The sequence below is a fragment of the Choloepus didactylus genome, chromosome 10 (genome assembly GCF_015220235.1).
Source record: "Choloepus didactylus isolate mChoDid1 chromosome 10, mChoDid1.pri, whole genome shotgun sequence".
In the NCBI taxonomy this organism is placed as follows: Eukaryota; Metazoa; Chordata; class Mammalia; order Pilosa; family Megalonychidae; genus Choloepus; species Choloepus didactylus.
In genome coordinates, this window is record NC_051316.1 from 29,727,845 (window position 1) to 29,749,491 (window position 21,647).

The 21,647-nt window shown below is 40.0% G+C and overlaps 1 protein-coding gene across 3 annotated transcripts in view; it reads left to right on the forward strand.

Moving 5' to 3' along the window:
• Positions 1-21,647, forward strand: part of NTRK2 (neurotrophic receptor tyrosine kinase 2) — a 365,369-nt gene that overhangs the window by 64,733 nt on the left and 278,989 nt on the right. For all 3 annotated transcript variants that reach the window (XM_037797551.1, XM_037797552.1, XM_037797553.1), the window contains exons 8-10: positions 1,472-1,771; positions 17,017-17,043; positions 19,745-19,845. In XM_037797551.1, coding sequence (XP_037653479.1) covers positions 1,472-1,771; positions 17,017-17,043; positions 19,745-19,845 — 428 coding nt within the window. The remainder of the gene's footprint in view (positions 1-1,471; positions 1,772-17,016; positions 17,044-19,744; positions 19,846-21,647) is intronic.

Sequence of the window (21,647 nt, forward strand, 5' to 3'; positions counted from 1 at the left end):
AAAGCAAAGAATTACACTTCGTAAATTTTCATTTTGTAATGTTGCCTTTTCTTAAGATGAGGGACCCTGTTACATACATGTGTGCAGAGTTCAGAAATTCCATGTGCTCATTTATGAGGAATTTTACTAGTACCTGGAAATCTTCCTGTAGGTTATGGAGATGAATTAGCCTTCTTGGGTAGGATTCTGGGAGGAGATCTGCCTGAGCAGATATAAGACGGTAATGACAGATTATCAGCTTTCTAATAAAGACAGTCAAACCTGAATTTTTCTCAGTAGTTGATAGTGGTCACTATCATCTGAAGGGTGGGCCTTTATCTATCAAGGTTGAAATAAAAAGTAAAAGGACTAAGTCATTCAGAATTAACAGCTGACATAACCATTGCAGGGGCCCCTCGTGGAAGTCGGTGTGTTAGCAGACTCTGATGGCTTAAATATTTTTTCCCTTTATGTGATGAACATATACAATTGAGAGGCTGTGTGTGAGAAGGAAGGGCTACTGGGTTAGTCATTGGAAGACCCAGATTCCAGTTCCAGCTCTGCTTAGCTCTGTAAGCTTGACGGAGTCTCTTAATTTCACTGGACTTTGGTTTCTTCACCTGAAAAATGATGCTAATAGATCTTGAAGGTCTTTTCAAGTTCTTGATTCTAGAATAATCCAAATTAGACTACATAAAAATAAACGATGATTTGAGATGTGAAATACCTTTGCTCAGGATAAGTCCTCTATTTAAAGATGCTGCTTGATAATGTTTGTTTCCCCAAAACATAAAGCATTTAATACTTAAACTTGAAATCATCGCTAGTCTCTTTGACCAGGTTTAGATAAGAACCCAGACATGTAACAGATCAAAACAATGACCTTTTGCGTCTAGAATCCTACCACAAATAGACCTTACAAATTAAATGTGATACTTTAAAAATACATTTCCTATTGAAAATAGTGGAAAATATTAATTAATCATATTTTGTAACAATCCATCAGTATCAGTAGCAACATTCCTTGTATTGATTGACTTGATCTACTTTGGAAAAGTTCTGTCAGATCAGGGCTTTGGAGAAGATTTGCAAAGTCATTTTTGTTGTTATTAGGATTATTTAGAAAAGAAGCCCTATAAAGGTAGTATTCCTCATTGTTCTGGTGATGAATCGATAGAAACCAAAGTCAATTTCAATTGAACCTTCCCATTGTCAGAGCCTTTTGCATCTGTTTGGAGCTGGTGCTCACTTACGCTGAATAGATTTGACAAATGACAGTGACACACTTAAGCAGAGCAGAGAAAGGAGTCCCTCTGAAGTTCTCTGTAGGGAGCTGAACTACAAAATATTGATGGATTCCAGAGTTACTGGTTATGTGTTTTCTTAAACCAAACGATGGTGGAAGAAAATCCCCTGTCGAGGTCACAGAAATCTGGAGATGGGGAGAATTCTGAGCTTTCTGATGCCGTTAACTCTCTCTCTTTCAATTTAGTTGCACCAACTATCACATTTCTCGAATCTCCAACCTCAGACCACCACTGGTGCATTCCATTCACTGTGAAAGGCAACCCCAAACCAGCGCTTCAGTGGTTCTATAATGGGGCAATCTTGAATGAGTCCAAATACATCTGTACTAAAATACATGTCACTAATCATACGGAGTACCACGGCTGCCTCCAGCTGGATAATCCCACGCACATGAACAATGGGGACTACATTTTAATAGCCAAGAATGAGTATGGGAAGGATGAGAAACAGATTTATGCTCACTTCATGGGCTGGCCTGGAGATGGTAAGTATCTAATGCTTTTTCATCTGGGGAGAATATGGGGTATATCCGTCAGCTCTTGACAAAATGATGTACATAATAATAAGCCATCCCTCTACCTCATGGCTTAAAACACCACTGTTTATTCTTGCTCATGGATCTTCAGGTCAGCTGGGGTTGTTTTATTCCACATGCATTTATTGTGGGGTGCAGGATGAAGAAGATCAGCTACACATAGATCTGCGTCTTATGGTGAATGTGGATGTGCAAGAGGGCAGGGCCTCTTAAGCCTTGGGTTCAGGATTGGCACACTGTCCCTCCTGCCTCTGTTCCACTGGCCAAAACCAATCAAGGGGAAGGAACTTGGGTGAGGTGAAAGAGGAGTTAGTATTTGAAACAATAATCTGATCTATGTAGGATTACTAATTAATGTGCTTGGGTAGTTCATGAGAGAAGAGTTATTATTATTACTTTTCTTCTTACTATTGTTGTTATTATTTTGTCTCAAGTATTTAAGAGATTTTGTACTTGCAAGGGCAAAACCCATGGAAAATCATGAGCAGATGAATAGTGTTTGGTTGACCCATGGCATATTTAAATTTTAATTTATCCCATTATTCATTTGGGATGCAGATTCCTGCTTTCTCATCCAAGAATAGAAGTCAGTATTCTGGAATGTTTTTGCTTATCTCAGGTGAATGAGTTGAATCATCCTGTCATCAGATCTTTAATTGTTTTTTCTAGGGGTGACAGTATTTCTCATCTGACTGATGGTTTGGGTGGGGAGGAAGGAGGCTGGCATCAGGGGTCCACTCGGTGGGCAATAGGGGAATTTCTGTGTGAGCCCCACTATCAGCAGGGACAATGGCCATGAGTTTAATTGCAGATCATGTTGTACAGTGGATACTATCTTGAGGCCATACTACTGGCTACCATTGTGGAGGCAGAGACCTGTTCATGAATAGAATTCCTCACCATAATAGCTCTGAGTTAATCAAAGTCACAGCAAGATTGCGTGGCAGAGGGAAGGGACAGTAGAAAGTTGAAGCCCATGTGGCAGGGGCTGCTTGGGGTGTCTGTACCTGTGTGACTTACAGAGGAAGCTTCACAGACAGATGTGACTCATGCAAAGTCACCTTGGCCAAGCATTAAAAGGGAATGCAATAACTCTCATTACATAATACTTCTTCCTATTTTCCTGCTATTTACTAAACAGCTTTTTCAATGCACAAGGTTCCTTTGCATGTTCAAAATGTGATTTGAATTATAGAAGTGTGATTTACAAACAGCCGCTCAGGAGCACATAAAACAAGCTCTGTTTGGACACATTACCCAAGGACCCCTGGCAGTCATTGCCTTTCCCATTAAATCTTCCTCTTAATTGGGACCTTAGCTGCATGGCTATATTTGCTGTAGTAAAATCTCTGTTTGACTGTGTTTCTTCTTGTATGTTTGAGGGAATAACAGCTTAGCCTTACATCTGGGGGACTCCCATTTGGGAAGATTGACGTTTGAGTGTTTGTTTTTAAATAAACTCTTTATTTTGGAATAATTTTGGATTTACAGAAAAATGGCAAAGACAGTACATAGAGTTCCCAGATGCTCCTCACCCAGTTTTCCCCATTGTTAACATCTTACATTTCCATGGTGCATTTGTCAAAATGAAGACACTGCCATTGCTACTTTACTATTAACTGACCTTTGGACTTTATATGAATTTCACCAATAACCGCCTTTTGAAGTTGAAGTGAAACTTGATTCAGAGCAAAGGTCTGGAGTTTAAAAGCCAGCAGAACTGGTCTGTGCTTTTTGATATATGCCCAGTACTGTGAAAGTAAAGGCAGTAGCTTCTATTTTAGATAGGATTTTGATATAGTTTTCTGTTGAACATTTCTGTATGGTCCCAATAGTTGATAGAGCTGAACTCCTCTTATCCATGTGGCCTCATTTTTATTGATCATTTCTGTTGGTTTTTTTTTTTTTAACAATCAAACACTCCCCCTGTTTCTTCCCCCCATTCTCGATAACCTCTAATCTACTTTCTGTCTCTGCAGATTTTCTATTTCTAGTCATCTCTAATAAATGATATCATGCAATATTTGTCCTTATGTGCCTTGCGTATTTCACTGAGCATATGTTTTTAAGGTTCTTCCATATTGCAGCATGTCTCCTAACTTCATTCTTTCTTATGGCTAAATAATATTCCATTGTGTGTACGTACCACATTTTACTTATCCATTCGTTTGTTGATGGACACTTGGATTGTTTCCACCTTACGGCTATTGCAAATAATGCTGCTGTGAACACTGGTGTACAAGCAAATGTTTGAGATCCTGTTTTCACTTTCTTTAGGTATATCTCTAGGAGTGGAATTGCAGCTCAGGTGGTAATTCTATATATAACTTTTTGAGGAACCGCCATATTGCTTTCCACAGTGTCTGCACCATTTTACATTCCCACTGACAATGCACTAGAGTTCCAATTTCTCTGCATCCTCTCTAGCATCTGTTATTTTCCATTTTAAAAATAATAGCCATCTTTGTGGGTATGAAGTGATGTCTCATCGTTGTTCTGATTTGCATTTCCCTAATGGCTAATGACGTTGAGGATCTTTTCATGTGTTTATTGGCCATTTGTATATCTTCTTTGCAGAAATGTCTATTGAAGTCTATTGCCCATATTTTAATTGAGTCTTTTTGTCATTGCCTTGTAAAAGTTCTTTATATAGTCTGGATAGTAAGCCTTTATCTGATATATGGTTTATAACTACTTTTTACCATTCTGTAGGTTATTTTTTCATTTTCTTGATAATTTCCTTTGATGCACACAAAGTTTCTGTTAGTTTTAATTTAAATAGAGATGGGAAAGAATGATTTTCTGGCATAAGAATAACTTGAAGCCTCTCCAATATCTCTCTTAAAAGAAATAATGATTTATTTATCAAAAAATTAAAATTAAGTTAAATTTTATAAAGATGTTGTCTTCCCTCCCTCTTTTCCTCTTCTTGTTCAGTTATTCATTTGTTTTTATTAGGTCTTTAAAATGTAAAATATCTGCTTTGGGGAAAGACCGATTTTTTTTTTTCTCTCTGAGTATTCAGTCAGGGACCAGCTATCAAGGAATAATAAATGAAAGTGGAGACGAAGGAGACTTGGCCCCGGGTGATAGTGGAAATAAATGGCCCTAGCAGACCATAAACCAGTGTGACCAATTAGAAATTGACCTCACTTGCCTTGTGTGATAGAATCTTTGACAGTATTTATGAGATTTGTAGCCATAACATACAGATAGTGACCTTTCTTAGAATTGTTTCCTTTCCTTCTTCACCCCCTTTAAAACTAAAGAAAAATAAACAGATAACAATAATAATAATAAAATCATTTCCCTGCTGGTTTAAAGGTACATTCCAAGTTAAGAACAACGGGCTAATTTTGGCTTTACGTTCCTCCAATATTTTTGCTGTCATCAACTAGTAATTCTAGTAATTAATGAAGAAGTTTAGGTCTCACGATTCTTTTGATGCTGTGAAGTTTTGGTTACTTTTTTGGTTTTCAGTTGTTTTGATGAGATCCTGTATTTTTTTTGTTGCAAGTTTCCTGGCTGTACAGGAAGTGGACAGCCTGGGCTGTGGCTAAGCTTGTGTGCCTTTCCACACAAAGCTGGGGAATCAAAATGGTGGCTGTGCTGTCTCTAAGAGGGTGAGATCCTCATTCAGCTCAGAAATGAGCTTTCCGTAGGATGGTCACTTTGCTTAGGAACTCATGTTTGGAGATAAAGAAGAGTTTTAAAGAAATTAAAGCATAAACAAAAAGAAAAACAAAAATTGCCTTTAGTACAGTGTGTGTTTATATTCCCAGACTTGGGAGCAGACACTTGAAGGAAAGATGGGGAGGATAGATGGGAAGCCAGCTTGGCCCGGGCCAAGATGGTGCCATTTACAAGGCATGAGGCTATAAGGTGGGGCCCTTGTAAGGAGAGGCTTGGCTAACCTTGTTGCCCGTTTAAAGTCTCCTGAGAGTTCTATGACAGTGTAGACTGTGCCACGGAATCAGCCGAGGTGCCAGTGGAACAACAGCTGTTATCAGATCTTTAGATGTCAGCAGGACTCCACATATCAAGCCAATGCCTTCCCCATCTGTTAATCATTGGAAACCTGGCTAGTAACTGAGGATGGGAGAAAATACTTTCCCAGGCTCCAAATGCCAGATTGATCATTTTGGAGCTCACATGTAGAACTGAGCTGAGTTCTGGCTAGTTCTGGGCTGCCTTTAAATCACAAAATGCTGCTTTCATCTTCAAACTGAATTCTAGAGAACTGTAGTATTTATTTTCCCATAATACTGAAAAACATACCTTGGGACGATCAAATTGTAACTTTACTTCATTGTTGTTTTCCATTGTCCTTTAAAAATTTATTCACTACGGGTAATTTCCCTGGCTCCTAGAAGAGTAGCTTCCTACCCCTTATTTCAAATGAGAATCAACTGGGGAGTTTCTCTTCTCTCCCCTCTCCTCCCCTGTATTGTAGTTTTCTTTTCCTTTCTGCCTTTTCATTTGTTTCATTTCATTTCATATTTCACTTCATTTCATTTTTAATGCACATTCCTGGAGCCTGCCTTTAGCAATTTTGCTTCAGTGGCTCTGGGATGAGACTGGGGCTTTGGCGGTTTTTATTTCTAAGATCTCCAGGTGATTCTAGTGTGTACGGCTCAAGATGAAAACTCTGACTGGCCCAAGATTTTTCTGCTCAGTGTTGGTTAACAGACAATTCTGTGGTCACTTTAGTTTGCAAAAACAATTCTCAACTGAGAATAGCATGCCCTTTCTGAGATAGAAGTCAAAACTCTGGACTGGCTGTAATGGCAGATCTCTCTTCTCTTCTCCAAGTTCAGATTGGCCGTGTAGGGAGCCAGATCTTGCTGATGAAGTTTTAGCCCCCTGCTGCCCAGGTGAAAGAAGATGGGCATGAAGGGACAGGAGGGAAGTTTATTTGCTGAGGGCTCTGGGTTCTCAGACCTGAGACTGTTCAATGCTGATACACAGACTTTCCCTTCTGGATACTTCTGTGTGTTCTTCTGAGATTCCTCTCTAGGGTCCTCTCCTGCAGTTCTCATGACATGAACAAATGCATCTCTACTCCAGATGGTGGCTCTCAACTCCTTCTTCAGCTTCAAGGAATGCAGTTTTGTATTGTTGGGTCCCTGAGCTCTCTAGATGACCCTGTTGGACTGAACCCAAGATTTTCACACCTACTTTCTCCTAAGCTTCCTACATCTGGTCCACAAGGAACACTCATGATCCATTGTCCTGAGCCCTTGTGAGCACACCCTCTTGCCACCTGCACCTTACTGCCACCTTTGTCTTCTCTGGCAAGGGTCAGGCATTTGTCCTCTGAGCCTTTTACCTGCAGGGAAAACAATTCAAGTTCTCAGAGCGGTTCCATGGAAGTCCCCTGGTGGGGTGGTGGCATGGTAACACTTCTCCTCAAAGAAACTTCTATATAAATTCTTCCTCTTTCTCTCCTCTTGGGGACCTCTTAATGTCTCAATGTGAATTAGACATTTCAAAGGACATGGATCCAGTTCTCAGCCATTTCCTTCGTGAATTCTGCCTATGAGTGTTTCATAGTCACTTTGGTGTTTGTTACTGAGGCAGAAAGAGACTGGTTCAACCTCCTGTTACACTAGAATCTTGGTATTCTGGTCACCTAGAGCAGTGCTATCCAATGGAACTTTCTGCATTGATGGGAATGTTCTGTATCTGCACTATCCAGTTTGATAGCCATGATCACTTGAACTATCTCTGGAGAGACTGCGAAACTGAATTTTAAATTTTGTCTAATTTTAATTAATTTTAATTTAAATAGCCACATGTGGCTTGTGGCTACTTTATTGGGTGGTGCAGTTCTGGAGTTTGATGCTCTGAAAATAAAGGGTAGAAGGTTCACTTGAGCTATTGAAAGAACAGGAGAGATGATGGTAACTCATATCATCGAACTAAAAAATAAATGCCTAGCAAAGAGCAATGTTTACACTGGCTTCATCATTTTAAGGATTCTCAACAATGAAATCCATGCACTGCAGGTTTCAGAGGTGCAGTGAAACCTTGCAAGCAAAATTAGGTTAGGGAAAGTCAGTGCACGCACATTTGGAGCCAACACCCACCAGTGTCATGATCTGGATTCCTGGGTGCAGAAGGAATGCTCTCTTCTGCATGGAGTGTAGCACTCCTGGCTCACAGGAGTGGGTCCTGGATCACAGGCTCAGAAAACAACCTAGCATTCCTGTTACTAAGTGTGGGAGATGTGAGACCATGGCCAGGAAGGGTAGGGTTCATTCTTTAAAAGATAACATTGCAGCTCAATAAATCTAAATGTTGTTCTACACACAAAAGACAAGCAAGGGGAGAACTGTTTTTCAGAAGAATTTGCTGATGCAGAAGATGAGGCTGCCTGGTAGCTGACTCTCTGGTCTCTAAAATGAGGAGTGGTCAGCTTAGTTGTTGTCATCTTCTTGGTTTTCCGCTGTCAGATTGCTTGGTGCTTAAGTGATGAGTTATCTCAGTTTAATGTTGTGAGCTTTTCATTCTTCTGTAGACCCATTTAATAAAAGGGGACTCTGAAGAACAAAGACTAGCCATGCTGAAAGCCAGCAAGAATTTAAACTTGGGTTTCCTAGGGACCAAACCAAACTTTTGTCTACTCTGGGACTGGCAGGTAGAGGAGTGAGGCAGCTCTTGTGAGCCCAGGAAGAGATGGGCTGGAGGGAGCTGCAGAGCTGGAGAGCACCCATCTAAGGGCATTTGAACTCAGTTTTGTTTTTTTAAAATATCAGGCAAACCGAAACCTCTTTGTGCTGCATTGTGCCCAGAGGTCATGGCTTCTAGTGACTAATTCTACTCTGTCTCTTCACTGTGCTAAATCACTCTTTTATTCAGCCCTCTTTCCACTTTCTTCAGTGCTGCTTAATCTTCCTGTTTTGCAGATGAGGAATCTCAGTCTTAGAAAGGTGAGAAATCTGCCCAAGTAGGCCAGAGGGAGAAAAAGATAGAGCTGGAACGGTGAACCATGCCTGTCTGACTCTGTCCTTGCACTCTGAACCCCAACCTTTCACTTCCTGAGATCTGTACATGAGCGAACAACAGGGAGCTGTGCTACTCACTGTGTCAAGTGACAAAGCTGGAGACCATGGGTCCTGGAAAGCTGGAGATTATAAGGTGCACGACTGGGGTTTCCCAAGAAGGAAAAAAAAAAACTCCAACCACTCATAAAATAATAAATGATATGGAAACACTAGGCTTTCTTTTCTGCCCCCTGTTCCTCTATTTGATTGCCTTCAACTTTTGTGGTTGCACAGAGATTAGCTTCTACTTCCCAGAGGTGTCCAACTCTGGAGCAGACCCAGCCTCTGCAGGCACAAGCATTGTTCAGATGAAGACATTTAGAAATTGTAGTCAAGGAATAATTAAGCCACGTCTTTGAATATTTTTGTTTTTGTGAAAGCCGAATGAGCAGATATGAAGTAGAAAAGGAGGAACTTCTCAGATTTTACTTTCTAATGAGAGAAACTCCTGTCACTTGCTGTTAATCCACTTGATGCATTCAGATCAAGTGTTTGAACTCAGAATTTTCAGCATAGTTAGTTCCTACTCTCCACATTGCTCAAAAGGATGCTCTGGTGTTGTAGAAAGGGTTTGGACTCACATCTGATTAAAACATGAGTTCCATCCTCTACTGACTGTGTGTCTTTGAGCAATTTACAACTCTGAACCTAGCTTTCCTTCTCTATAAAAAGTGGGAGTCTAGCCCTGCCTTAGAGGTTGTTGAAAGACGAGCATATCAGAAAGTGCCCAATTCAGTAGCCGGCACGTGGTAGTCAGATGTTCACTCAATAAGCATTATCCTCTTCTCAGATGGGTATGGAGAGTATAAGCAAGAATACACATCTCACTTCCCTTTGCATTGATGCTCTGTAGCCATTAGGGAGAAACTTTCTGCTCAGGGCTTTTAGCTCAGCATTGGCTTTGCCTCCTTATCTAGAAGCTTGAGCCTACCCAGGGAAGAGGGCCCTCAAGACTCTGCCATTTTACTGTGTGAGCTTTCTAGATGTGGTCCTTGAAGGAGAAAAGTTGAAGTCCCAGTTTGTTTCCCAGAGTGTAAATGTAAGGTCTCTCTGGAGTCTAAGCTCTTTTTCCCCCCTTTCCTCTTTCCCATCCGGAATGGATCCCAGAGATGTGCCAGTGGGAACAAAACAAAGCCCCTTCTCCATCACCCCAAAAGATTTTTGCAGCTGTGGCCAGAGCTACCCATCCACTAATATTTGGCTATCTAGCTATTTTTAGTTTGGCTTTATGTTTCATTGAAAAATTGCCCTCCTTTTTGCTAACTGGGGCCTTGACTCTGATAAAACCCCTCAGCTGGTTGTGAACCAGCACCTTAAACTTTAATGGGCACTCGGATCACCTGGAGGTGCTGATTCAGCAGGCCTGGAGAAGGGCCTGGAATTCTGCATTTCTAACAAGCTTTCTGCAGCTGCTGACCCTGCTGGGCCATGAATCACACTGTGAGTAGCGAGGACAGTTCACGCCCTTCAGGCTATCAATGCCCATCAAACCTGAAAGAGCCCCTGGAAGAATTTTTCAGGCATCCTTCAAGATTACCTCACTGGTGTTCCCTAAGGATATCAAGTAGTAATAATGATAAAAATATAGAAGAGATGATGCACAGAAAAAGCTCTAATTAGTTTTGGCTAAAAGTAGGGTGAATTCGATTCAGGCTTAAGGAGGCCCGGAAGAGAGAATGACAAGTAGAGAAAGCAGTTGCACACACAGAGAAGGGTTATCTGAGGATCCGCCAAAGATTCTGCTGTCTCCTGTTTAGCTTACAGGCCAAAAATAAAGACTCGTCTAACATGAAATTGATCCACTATGTGGCTGTCATTTGGAATTCAATCCTGAATATATAAAGGTCCCTTTATGAACAAGAAATGATGGTAGGAGACTAAGTGGAGATTAGCATTGGTGAGATCTCCTATACCCCTCTTTAAGCAGAAATCAATGGCAGTTGGGTGGGAGTGGGTGGGCATCACGTTGAGACTGAGATGGCTTGCAATTGTCATGATGAGGAAATCTGGAGCCTTTGTTAGCATCTTCTGATCACATGGTGTTTTAGTTTACTAGGCTGCTGAAAGCAGATACCACAAAATGGGTTGACTTTGAACAATGGGAATTTATTTGCTTACAGTTTTGAGGCTGTGAGAATGTCCAAATCAAGGTATCATCAAAGTGGTGCTTTCCTCCTGTAGACTGGCTGCCTGTGATCCTTGGCTCCTCTCTGCCACAAGGCAAGGCACATTCTCTCCTTTCTCTTCTGGGTTTCATTGCTTTTAGCTTCTTGCTTCTGTGGCTTTCTCTTTCTTTGTCTGAATTTCATCCTCTTATAAAGGACTCCAGTAAGAGGATTAAACCCACTCTGGGCCACACCTTAACTGAAGTAACCCCATCAAATGGTCCTACTTCTAATAAGTTTACACCCACAGGAATGGATTAGCTTTAAGAACATGACTTTCTGGGGTACATACAGTTGCAAACTACCATTGATGGCAAACGTTCCAAGTGTTTTGAAGGTCACCTATTTCCATAAGCATGAGCATGTTGGTTGTTTAGGAGTAGATTCTCTCATCTATATCATTACCCAAATAATTTAATGTGTTAGGCTTGGAACAAACCTAGTCAAGGCACTAGATGATAAAGTACCATTGGCTTAAAGCTTCACATTCTTTAGGCAGTGCATAAAGAATGTCTCCCTGGCCCACTCATTCAGGAAGAATGTCACAGCTCAAGAACACTCATCCACACAGGCAGTGGGAGTTAGTGACTTATGTTTCCTAATTCAGGAGCAGTTGTCTCTTATACAAAATGCACGTCAGGAACAAACTATAAATATTGAGAATTTTCCTCAAAGCTTCTTACGCCATGCAATTTTATCAAAAGATTCAGGGTGTCTGGATGAACTAGATCTCTCTGCATCACTTTGAATTACCCCAAACTGGCAGATTTAGATTTGATATGTGTCATCCAAAGAACTTAAGGAAAAGAAATTTCTCCAAATGTTATATTTTAAGAAAATGTAAAGCCCTGTTTTGGAAGTTATGTGAAAGTTCTTTGGGTGATGAGGTGCAAATACAGATCGCAAGCCAGCCAAGAATGCATGCAAAGGACAGCTTTGTTAGATCAAAGGTCCTGGTGGGGGAAGGGGAGACTGAGGGCAGCGGAGGGTTCCGCTGGGCTCACCTGATCTAGGGTCCTGTGAGGGTCTGTGGAGGAGGCAGGGGTGGTGGGACTCACACGTGGGTCTTGGGCTCTTGCCCTTCTCGTGACCCAAAAGGGATGGGAAGGGCTTTCCCACGAATACTGGTGATGGGAGGATTCAGACACTATGGCATGTAAAGCAGGAGCAGCAAGGCTGTTTGGAGAAGCTGAGGGTTGCTTCTTAATCATCCAAGCCACATGGAAGTACCTGCCCTGCTATTAAATTATGCAGCAGGAAAGGGGAGAAGCTTCAAGGGGCCTTTTGGAAAAGAAGAGAGGAGCAGCTCTTATCATCCAGACCACATAGAGTTGCAAGCCTTGCTAATTGTGGTTAACACCCAGAGCAGGGCTAGCTGAGGTGGTCACTCAGAAGGGAAACTTATGACTAAGCCAGGCAGGATGACGAGGCACCAAATATAATTTCTTTTATGTCATTGCAAGCCCCCCCACCCCCACCCCACAGCTTGTTCCTTAGGCCATTTGTCAAGACTCATTTCTTGTCATGGAGGTGAAAGAAAGCAAGTTCTACTTGCCTTTCTGCCTTAAATAACCAAGAAGTATGTAATTTGACCATAGACTCATAATAATCATGATAATTAAGATTCATACTTAAATGACTCTTTATATCTCAGGAGTACTAATTTTAATTAATTATGCTTCCCGAAGCTCCTGGGAGGTGCCAAAGTGAATGCTAATATCCTTTCTGATTGTATTGGAGACTCTTTGGTTATAGAAAAAGAGAAAAGACTCCCAATGCTAGAGAGCAAATTAGCAGTTCAGCCAGAAATGAAACCCAGACATTCAGACCCCCGACGTTTTCAGGTCCTGAGTTCAGCTTGCCATTCAGAAAGAGAAGAATAAAAGGACCTGGAAGTCAGAGTGTGAGTTGGGAAGCACTGTTGACAAAGCAAGGACAGTTGAGTTAAAATGAGCAGATCTTTTGCTATTGCTTTCTCCTATGCTATGGAATCTTTTGAACTATTTTTCAAGATCACACTAGAGTCTGTGAATAGAATTGAAAGAGAAGTTTTTTGTTTTGTTTTGATTTTGGTTTCTCTATAGGGCATTAGAGGGAGACTTAAAGCTTAATGGAAGGAAACAAATGAGTCTTCTTGGTTTCCATCATTGTTTTTATCTTTGCAGCCAAATGGAACATGAACCCTGCTCTTGGGCTATCCCTCCTCCCACAAATTTTTTTCATCCTATGACTGTATTTTTCCTTAATGTTTAGAGTCTGACAATTGCAGGATTTAACTTGATATAAGGAAGATATAGTTGAAATTAGATGGTGGGAATAAAAAGACACTCACTTTAGGTTATTTTGTGTGGGATTTAGAAATTGGTGAAATGCTTTGGTTTGATATTGTTGGGAAAAAAAGGTGGTTTGAATCATCCACGGTGAGAAGCCTAAATGCACTAAAGGTCTGTCTCTTGGAGGTGCAAACCTCACCTATTCAACAAGGAGCTTCGTCGGGACAGCCTCTGTGGCTAGAATACTCTCTAATGTTCTTTTCATTTGGATCGCCTGGTCCTCTCCCCATAATTCCTGACTACATTAGTTAGGTCAAGAACAAAGTAAAAGTGAGTGTAGCACCATAAAGTGCTCAGCAAACTTCAGAAAATAGAATGTGGCCCTGATCTTCTTTTATTTGGGGAGAAGTCGTGGCTTCTGTGCTTGAGTGCGATGTGGAAATGTAGTCTGCTGTTTATTTGGAATGCTAGTTCAGTGGGTTTTAATGGAATCCCCAAATCTCCAGATTTTCTTCCAGAAATCCTTAACATGAAGCTTTAGGGTTTGAAGCCCTTTGCTGCTGCCTAAATCTGAGTTTTCTTACTTAATGGGAGCTACTAGGATAGTATTCAAGGAAGCATAAACCTTTTCAAATTCCCACTACAAGTGCTTTGTGCAAGACGAACACTACTCATTTCTCTTCCATTCATTTTTTTTTTTCCTATTGAATTGTTTCCCTCAGAGCCAGTTTGCCTTCGCTCATTTATCTTTTACTTCTGAGCATCTCCAACAGATGTTCCTAACTTTAGGAATCACTAATGGTTATAGGTTATATGATGAACATATGTAAACTAAGTAAAAGGAAATAGGAATTAAACTTTTCATACAGTTTAAGTATTAAAATTAATACTTTTCATACAGCTAGGAAAATGAAGTCAGGAAAAAATAGTGCTTTTTGGAAAGTTTAGATGTGGCCTAGTGGTCTTGCTGGTGAACTTAGTAGGAAAGGATTGCCTTGCACTGTTAAGATTCATAAGTCTGAAAATGACCTGTTTTCTAGGTTTGGGGCTTATGTATTTGTTTTTGGTCTCATGTAAGTCCCACTTTTCTATCCCTGGCACTTGCTATATTGAATTGATTGGATGTTCTTGGATCTTCCTGGGGCCTCTGTGTGGCGAATGCGTTTGGGTCCACCTTTTGCATGTTGACCATTTAAACCTGTATGTCAGTCACCACTGAGGCTGTTTAAATGTGTGGCTTAGATAAATCTGGCTGCGAATGCTCCGAGTCCTTTTGCTTTCTTAAAGAACGGTGACTGCGGGACTGCTTCTCACTTGTGCCGGGTCCAGGACATGAGAACAAACCAGTGACCAACTCATCCCGGTTTGCCTGGGACTTTGCCATTTTGAAAGTGTCATGTCAGGGGAAAGCCCTCAGTCCTGGGCAAGTGGGATGGTTGGTCAGCCTAGTACAAATAAAGGTCCACATACCTATGTCCAAATACTTAAAGATATAAATCAAGTGAATGGATTGTTACATAAAATGGGTTCTATCCTTTTACCTTGACAAATACATGTTTATAATGACCTGCAAGGCTGGGTTTGAAGTTGGAATTCTCAGACTCTTGGAGTTCCACGCTGGAGCACTGTGCTTTGGATAGGGCTGGTCCGAGCCCATGGCCTTGCCTGTGGCTCCCACCTGTACCTCGAGAGACTTCACGAGTATGCTTGTGGACAGCCCCGTCCACCTGTCCTAGCTCAGTCCTCACATCCTCCCATGAGCTGGAGGCCAAAGGGTGCTCACTCATACTGATGATGTGGCCACCCTTGGGCTGACTTATCTAGGGGAAAGAGCTGACCAGGTCTAAGAAGTGGGTTGGACCATTTTAGGGAGGGTGTTCTCCTGGAGGGAGGTCTAGAAGTGAGCCATGGACTCAGTTTGGGTGTCTTGCAGACTCAGGCTACATGTATTGGGGCATAGTTGGAAGAGGGTCAGAGTGGGGTCTTCAGAAGTACTGGGTGACTGAGTAGCTCAAGGGATAATTGCTCATCAGAGTTCTAGAACCTTTCCTTCGGTAGGGGTTGTAAATCCTCATTGTGTGGGGACATCATTTGGATGAGGGACTGTGCAAAGGAAAAGGACTTCAGAGGACAGGTGGGTGCCATGCAAATGACATCGAGAGGACTGCCACTGGCATTTCCTGCTGCTTTATTCACTGAGTGACCCCTCAAAGTGTAAGGCAGCCTTCAAGTCTCTTCTCAGGGCATCACATCAATTATAAACAATACTGAAAATATATATTGACATATTATAGTTCACAGTTACTTTGAAATGGCATTTGGGATAATAAAACTCATCAAAGTACCATTGAAATCTACTAGAATCAATGACTTGACATGAATTGCTGCAGAGCCACTGGTTTGGTTGCACAGGTTGTGCACTGCATAATTTCAGGTAGTGCTTCCACATAGACTATAATGCAGATGGCACCCCTAGAGTTGTGCATAGCATGGACTGCACAGCATCATGCAGCATCCCTGAATTGAAGTGCATAGCCATTCACCTATTTTTTTCCTCTGATAAGATAGATATTCTTCTGGTTAAATGTGTTCAATTATAATTTGAACATTAGGGCCACTTTTATTTGGTTCTTCATTTAAATTAACCTTGATCATTCACTGGGAGAAATATATGGATAGAAAATTGGCTCAAGATTCATCTTTATTTTAACTGGTATTATCTGCAAAGTATTCAAATATGAAATGAAAACTGAGTAAGTTTTATGGCTGACAAGTTTTTCTTGTAGGTGAGGACTAAAACTTTTAGGAAATAGCTTTGGAAATTCATTTTCCAATCACTTAAATGCTATAGCAAAGCTTTTTGTTTTTTTTTCCCAAGGAGGCATTTACATCGAAGGCCAGTTCTGATTGGAAAACAAGTAGCAAATATTTTGGTCACAAGTTCTTGCCAACACTGAAAAAAAATCCTTTAAATGTTTTTGGCACTTTTCATGGAGATCCTTTAAAGCAAAATAGTCTGATTTTGGTGACTGCAAAGTTATACAAAAAATTAAATTGGTATACTTTTGCATTTCTCTCTGAGATAGCTTTATTTATAACCACATATATAAATGATTTCAATAGAAAAATATAATTTTATTTTACTTGGTTGGGTTAAAACAAAAAATAGGCTTTATTCAGCTTTGGTAGCCCCCCCGAAAACCAAGTAGAAAGCAGAACGGTTTTAGATGTCATTATGGAGGTGGTTAATAACGTGTTCATGAATGTGAATGGACCTGCCAAAGCATGATTTGAAACCATCAGAGAATAACAAAACTGATATGAACATTGTTATTTGTCTCTGGAATAAAAGTACCAAAATTGCTATTAAAATGGCTAATCATATAACAAAGTACAAAAAAGAAACGATCATAATTAGTTGGTTGAAGTTTTTCCAGCCAAAATGATTTGTGATTTCTCTTTATTCTTTCCTTTCTTTTTTGAAGGGGTGGAGGTTGGGGTACTAGGGAGGGGGACATGGCTAAAGTGAAGCCAAGTATGAGTTTCAGGTTTTATTTGCCTGTCCTGCAAAACAGTCTATTCGATTATAAAAGCTTCGAAGTGTATCTAGCTCGTTTTAGTTGGTATAAGATAGTTCTTATCTCCAAAATGCATTACTTACAAATCTTTGTGTTTGTTTTTTTTTTTTTTTTTTCCTTCTTTCTTTTTAGGTGCAAACCCTGATGTCATTTATGAAGGTAACTATCACATTTCCTTTATTTTGTATTTTTTTCAAAATGTTTTTCTAAAATGAAATAAATCAACTAAAAGAAGACCATTAAGCTCAGTTAAATACACACTTCAAGCTTTACTTATGCCAAAATAATATTTCAAAAATCATTCAGTATTGATGGCCATTTTCCCTTGATATTTACAGTGCCTGTAAATAGCACTTTCTCATGCTGTGTTCTTGGAAGTAGTAAATCTATTCTGCTGTAACAGACATTTTGTTTCCATAATTAGAACCTAATTACCTGTTTAAAAGCCATGACTACAAAGAAAAGGGAGTTGTATCTGCTTGTTTCTGGATATAACAGTAAACTTAATACAGAATTATGTTTCTTTTATAATAAGGAAGTTTGGCTCACCTCAGAGATAGGACAGCTCCACTATTTCATCAGGGACCCAAGTTCTCTTTGTCTCTCTACTCCACGGCCAGCTATACCAGCCTCGTATAGCCCTTGTAGTTATAAGATGATATCAGCAGAAGAGTGACTGCCATTCATATGGATGTGAAAAAAGGAAGAGCTTATGAAACGTGTAAGAAGAAAGGGAACTTTCCCAGAGACCCCCAGCAAGTCCTCTTTGTATTTGATTTAAGACTTAACTGGGTCCTGGTTCATTCTTGCCCCATTACTGATAAGAGGGTGGATTACCCCTTCAGTATCTAGACCCAGCCCTGGAGGTGAGGTCAGCTCCCCCTGAGGGGATGGGATGGGCTCCCTGGGGAAGAGTAGATACTTGAACAAAATGGGGTCCACTTAGGAATGTGGAAGGGGGAGCCCAGAAGTTCCCCTGTATTAGCTTTTGACCAGATATTTCATCTCCATTTTGCTCTTTTACTGACTGCCAGTGATGTTTCACCAGGTGAAACACCCACCTTTAACAGATTTCCAAACTACCTTCATGGTCAGGAGGCCACTGTGTGAGGAGATTGCAGGCTAAATTTCAAGACATGGCTTGAAAGTTAAGACTAAGTAAAAGTCAGATTGATTAAAATGTTCTATTGGCCTGTTTATTCTACAAGATATGCTTTATATATTTGTTGACACTTTTATATTTTATTTTTCAATAAAATTATTTTATGGTTTTATGTTTGGTATATGTGTGTTTAACTTGAGCTAATTTTAGTTGGGAAATTATGTTTTCTTTACCTGCTTTATACACGTTAAGCTGTATTTTTCTGAGCTGTGGTCTGGATGATTTTGTGCATGTGACTTATATATTTTTGTTTTTATTTGTCCTGATAGGATTTAAAGGAATATCTCAAATTGCATCACAGGGGTGAAGGTTGGGGGATGCATTTGAATTCTGATTTCACATTTAAAAATTTCATTTTGGACTCTCTAATGACTTAACAGTTTAAAAATGTCATCTTTCCAGTGGTTTTGGGTCTCACCTTGGATCTCTGGGCCAAAATGTCATGGTATCAAACTATAGATAGTTTAATGATTTAAATTTTACATGAATGGTTGGATATAATATGAAGAGGGAAAAATAAACAAATTGTATCTGTTGATGTTGGATTGAAATTAATGCATTTTAAGTTATTCAAAATTCAGAATATCATTCTGGAGTTCAAAGTAAAACAGCAAACAAAAAATAGGTGCTTTTCCTGTTACTTGTCATTCACATTCAAAGGAATGGTATGATAATAGAAAAAAAATTAAATTGCTTGCCCCAAGGCCAGCCTGTTATTTCTATCTAGGGATATTTCATTCGGGCTGAGTTAACAAGGTAGCTAGCTCAGGATGGAAATTGAAGGCACCTTACCTCTTAAGAATTAAAATTAAATATATATATATATATATAAACAATATGGTCTATAACAAGTTTACCAATAATTTTTATGACTTTTTTCTATGTAATATTACTAATAAAAATGTGATTATCCATGAAGAAATAAATTATATATTTCCATGTCTGATTCATGTAGACTAAAATTGATTCAGAAGATAGCAATTGCATTTGGGACATGGTGAAATGTGAATGCATGCTTACAATTCTAAATATTTTGTTGGCACAGTTCCCTGTCAATTAATAATTCTGAAACAGAAACATAGGCAATTCAGAGTTAAAAGTTCATATGTTGACTGAATTTCCATATTTATGGATTCCACATTCCATATTGAGTGTCTGCCTCTTACTCAAATAAGATACACCTGCCCAGGGTACAGGTGTTGATTTCAAGTATAGGTTCATGTTCAGGCTCTGCCTGGCCCTTGCCACATGACTGTAGACTGATCATTTAACCTTCCTAGGCTGACATTTTTCATCTGTAGAACTGGAGGTTAGACTGATGATTTCTAAAGACCCTTCCAGGTCTACAAATCTGTGACTCTTAGACAATTGGTTCTTTTTAGTATTTATTTTAAATGCCATCAATAAAGGTATACATCCTCATTTATGAAGAAAACAACCCTGCACCTGTTTAGAATTTGACCAACCAAGCGCTGATATAAAGATCTGGGTTGAACAAAACTTCTAGCTTTGTACATTCCCAATACAAAGATGGATTTAACATAGGCAGCCAGATCCTGTGTCTTCCACAGTGGTTTGGAAACTTGGTGACTTGTTTTGCTTTGTTCTGGGTCTTACCAAGGTTCTGTGGTCTCGTGTTTGTTGACAACCTAATGACAACATTATGCTTTCTTCTCTTTCCCCCTTCTGCAATTTAAGATTATGGAACAGCAGCGAATGACATTGGGGACACCACAAACAGAAGTAATGACATCCCTCCCACAGATATGGCTGACCAATCGGGCCGGGAACATCTCTCGGTGAGTGTGATGGGCCCGTGTTTTCTAGGTTGGTTCTGAGCAGGCTGCTGCTTCTCTGTTGGGGGAATTAGGCTGCTTCAGTGGGTGCCCTTCAACAAGACATTGGATTGTTCTGATGTCAACAGCATGAATACAAACCGTAAGGAATCCATGTGAGATTCTAGACAGCCTCTGACTGACTTGCGGCTCCTTTTGTGGGTCACTTTAATTGTAAGTGGTTCCTATTTCAAATGTCTTTTCTTCAAAATGTTTTCACTAGAAGAGCAAGAAACCTTCTTTGTGTCAGGGACATGCATACTTAATCCTGTTTTCCATACCTTCACACCTTAATTTTTTAAATAAAAGTTTGAGTGCACACTAAATGTAAGGAATCCAGTAGTTCTAGAAGGGACTGTGAGTGGGAAGATATTAAAAAAAAAAAATGAATGAAACTCAGGCCCAGCCTTAGGAGCTTATATCTCAGTCATAGACTTGAGATGCAAATAATAATACCTAAAATATAAGGAAAAAATGATCAATGTGATGAGAGAGAAATAGAGGTAGAGGCATCCATTCCTTCCAGCTGGGAGACTCAGGAAGCCTCTGTGAGACAAGAAGCATTTACAGTGGTCTGTGTAGGATGGTTGGGATCTGGGCATACAGGAGAGGGAGGAATGGCCATTTAAGCACTTGAAGTGGTTTGTGTGTGTAAGGAACCCAATGTGCATGCGTTGAGCCCATGGGTTACATATGTATCCCAGTTACTGAAAATTATATGTCAGCTTCGGTTTTCTCTCCTTGTTCCAAATGATAAATTTAAACACTGAATCAGCAAATGTCAGCACCATTTGAACTGACGAGGACATACACACTGCTATCTGTTTCTGGTATGATCACTGGAAGACAAGGTTGATGAAAAGAATGTTTGTTGAAAGTCTGTTCATTGTGACTCCACCTGAGTCCGGACTTGTCTATTTAGGTATTCCTTCACTATCTGTAGAAGTCTAGAATTGAATAATAAGGTAGAAGAAGCTATAGCTAAAATACTATGATCTCTTTCCCATAAAAATGTTAATTAGAAATAAAGATTTAAAAAATCCAGAATCATTAGGCAAGTTTGAGGGAATTGTTTGAGCTGGAATAAATTGATCCATAATTAGCCTCTTAGGACTCTGTGCCATTCTATGGGTAGCAGAGGCTGCTGAGATGGTTAGTTTGCACTCAAACAAACATTTGCAGAAGCATTCTCTGGCAGAGCCACTCACAGCTGAAGCATGGGAAAAGAGGATTATCACAGCTTTGCTCTGCCTTGACCAGGGGCTTGGTATGTGCCCTTTCCTGGGCTTTGTGACGAATTTGGTGCTGTCCCATCTGACATCAGAGAAGGTGAGGCTGGAGGATTAGCCATGCGTTTTTATTAGCCTACCTTCACTGTCAACCATTCAAGTTGGAGAGGCAGCCTAATGGATAAATCACGGGTTTTAGAATTCAACAGACTTTGGTTCAGATTCCAAACTTTGTCATGTATTGGAGGTGTGATCTTGGGCTGCATACCTAATTTTTTGTAAATCTCAGTTTTATCACCATCATCATCATAGCTAGCTCTTACTTATTATTTATTGAAGTAGACATGGTTCCAAGCCTGAGAGGCCCTACAACAACCTATAAGGTAAAATTTTTACAATCTCCATTTTACACATGAGGACTATGAGGTTCAGAGAAATTAAGGTAATTCTGAAATAGTACGGCTAACGAGTGGTAAATCTAAAATTTAAACGCAGGAAGAACCCATGTTCTTAATCTCCACTCTATGCTGCTTCTCA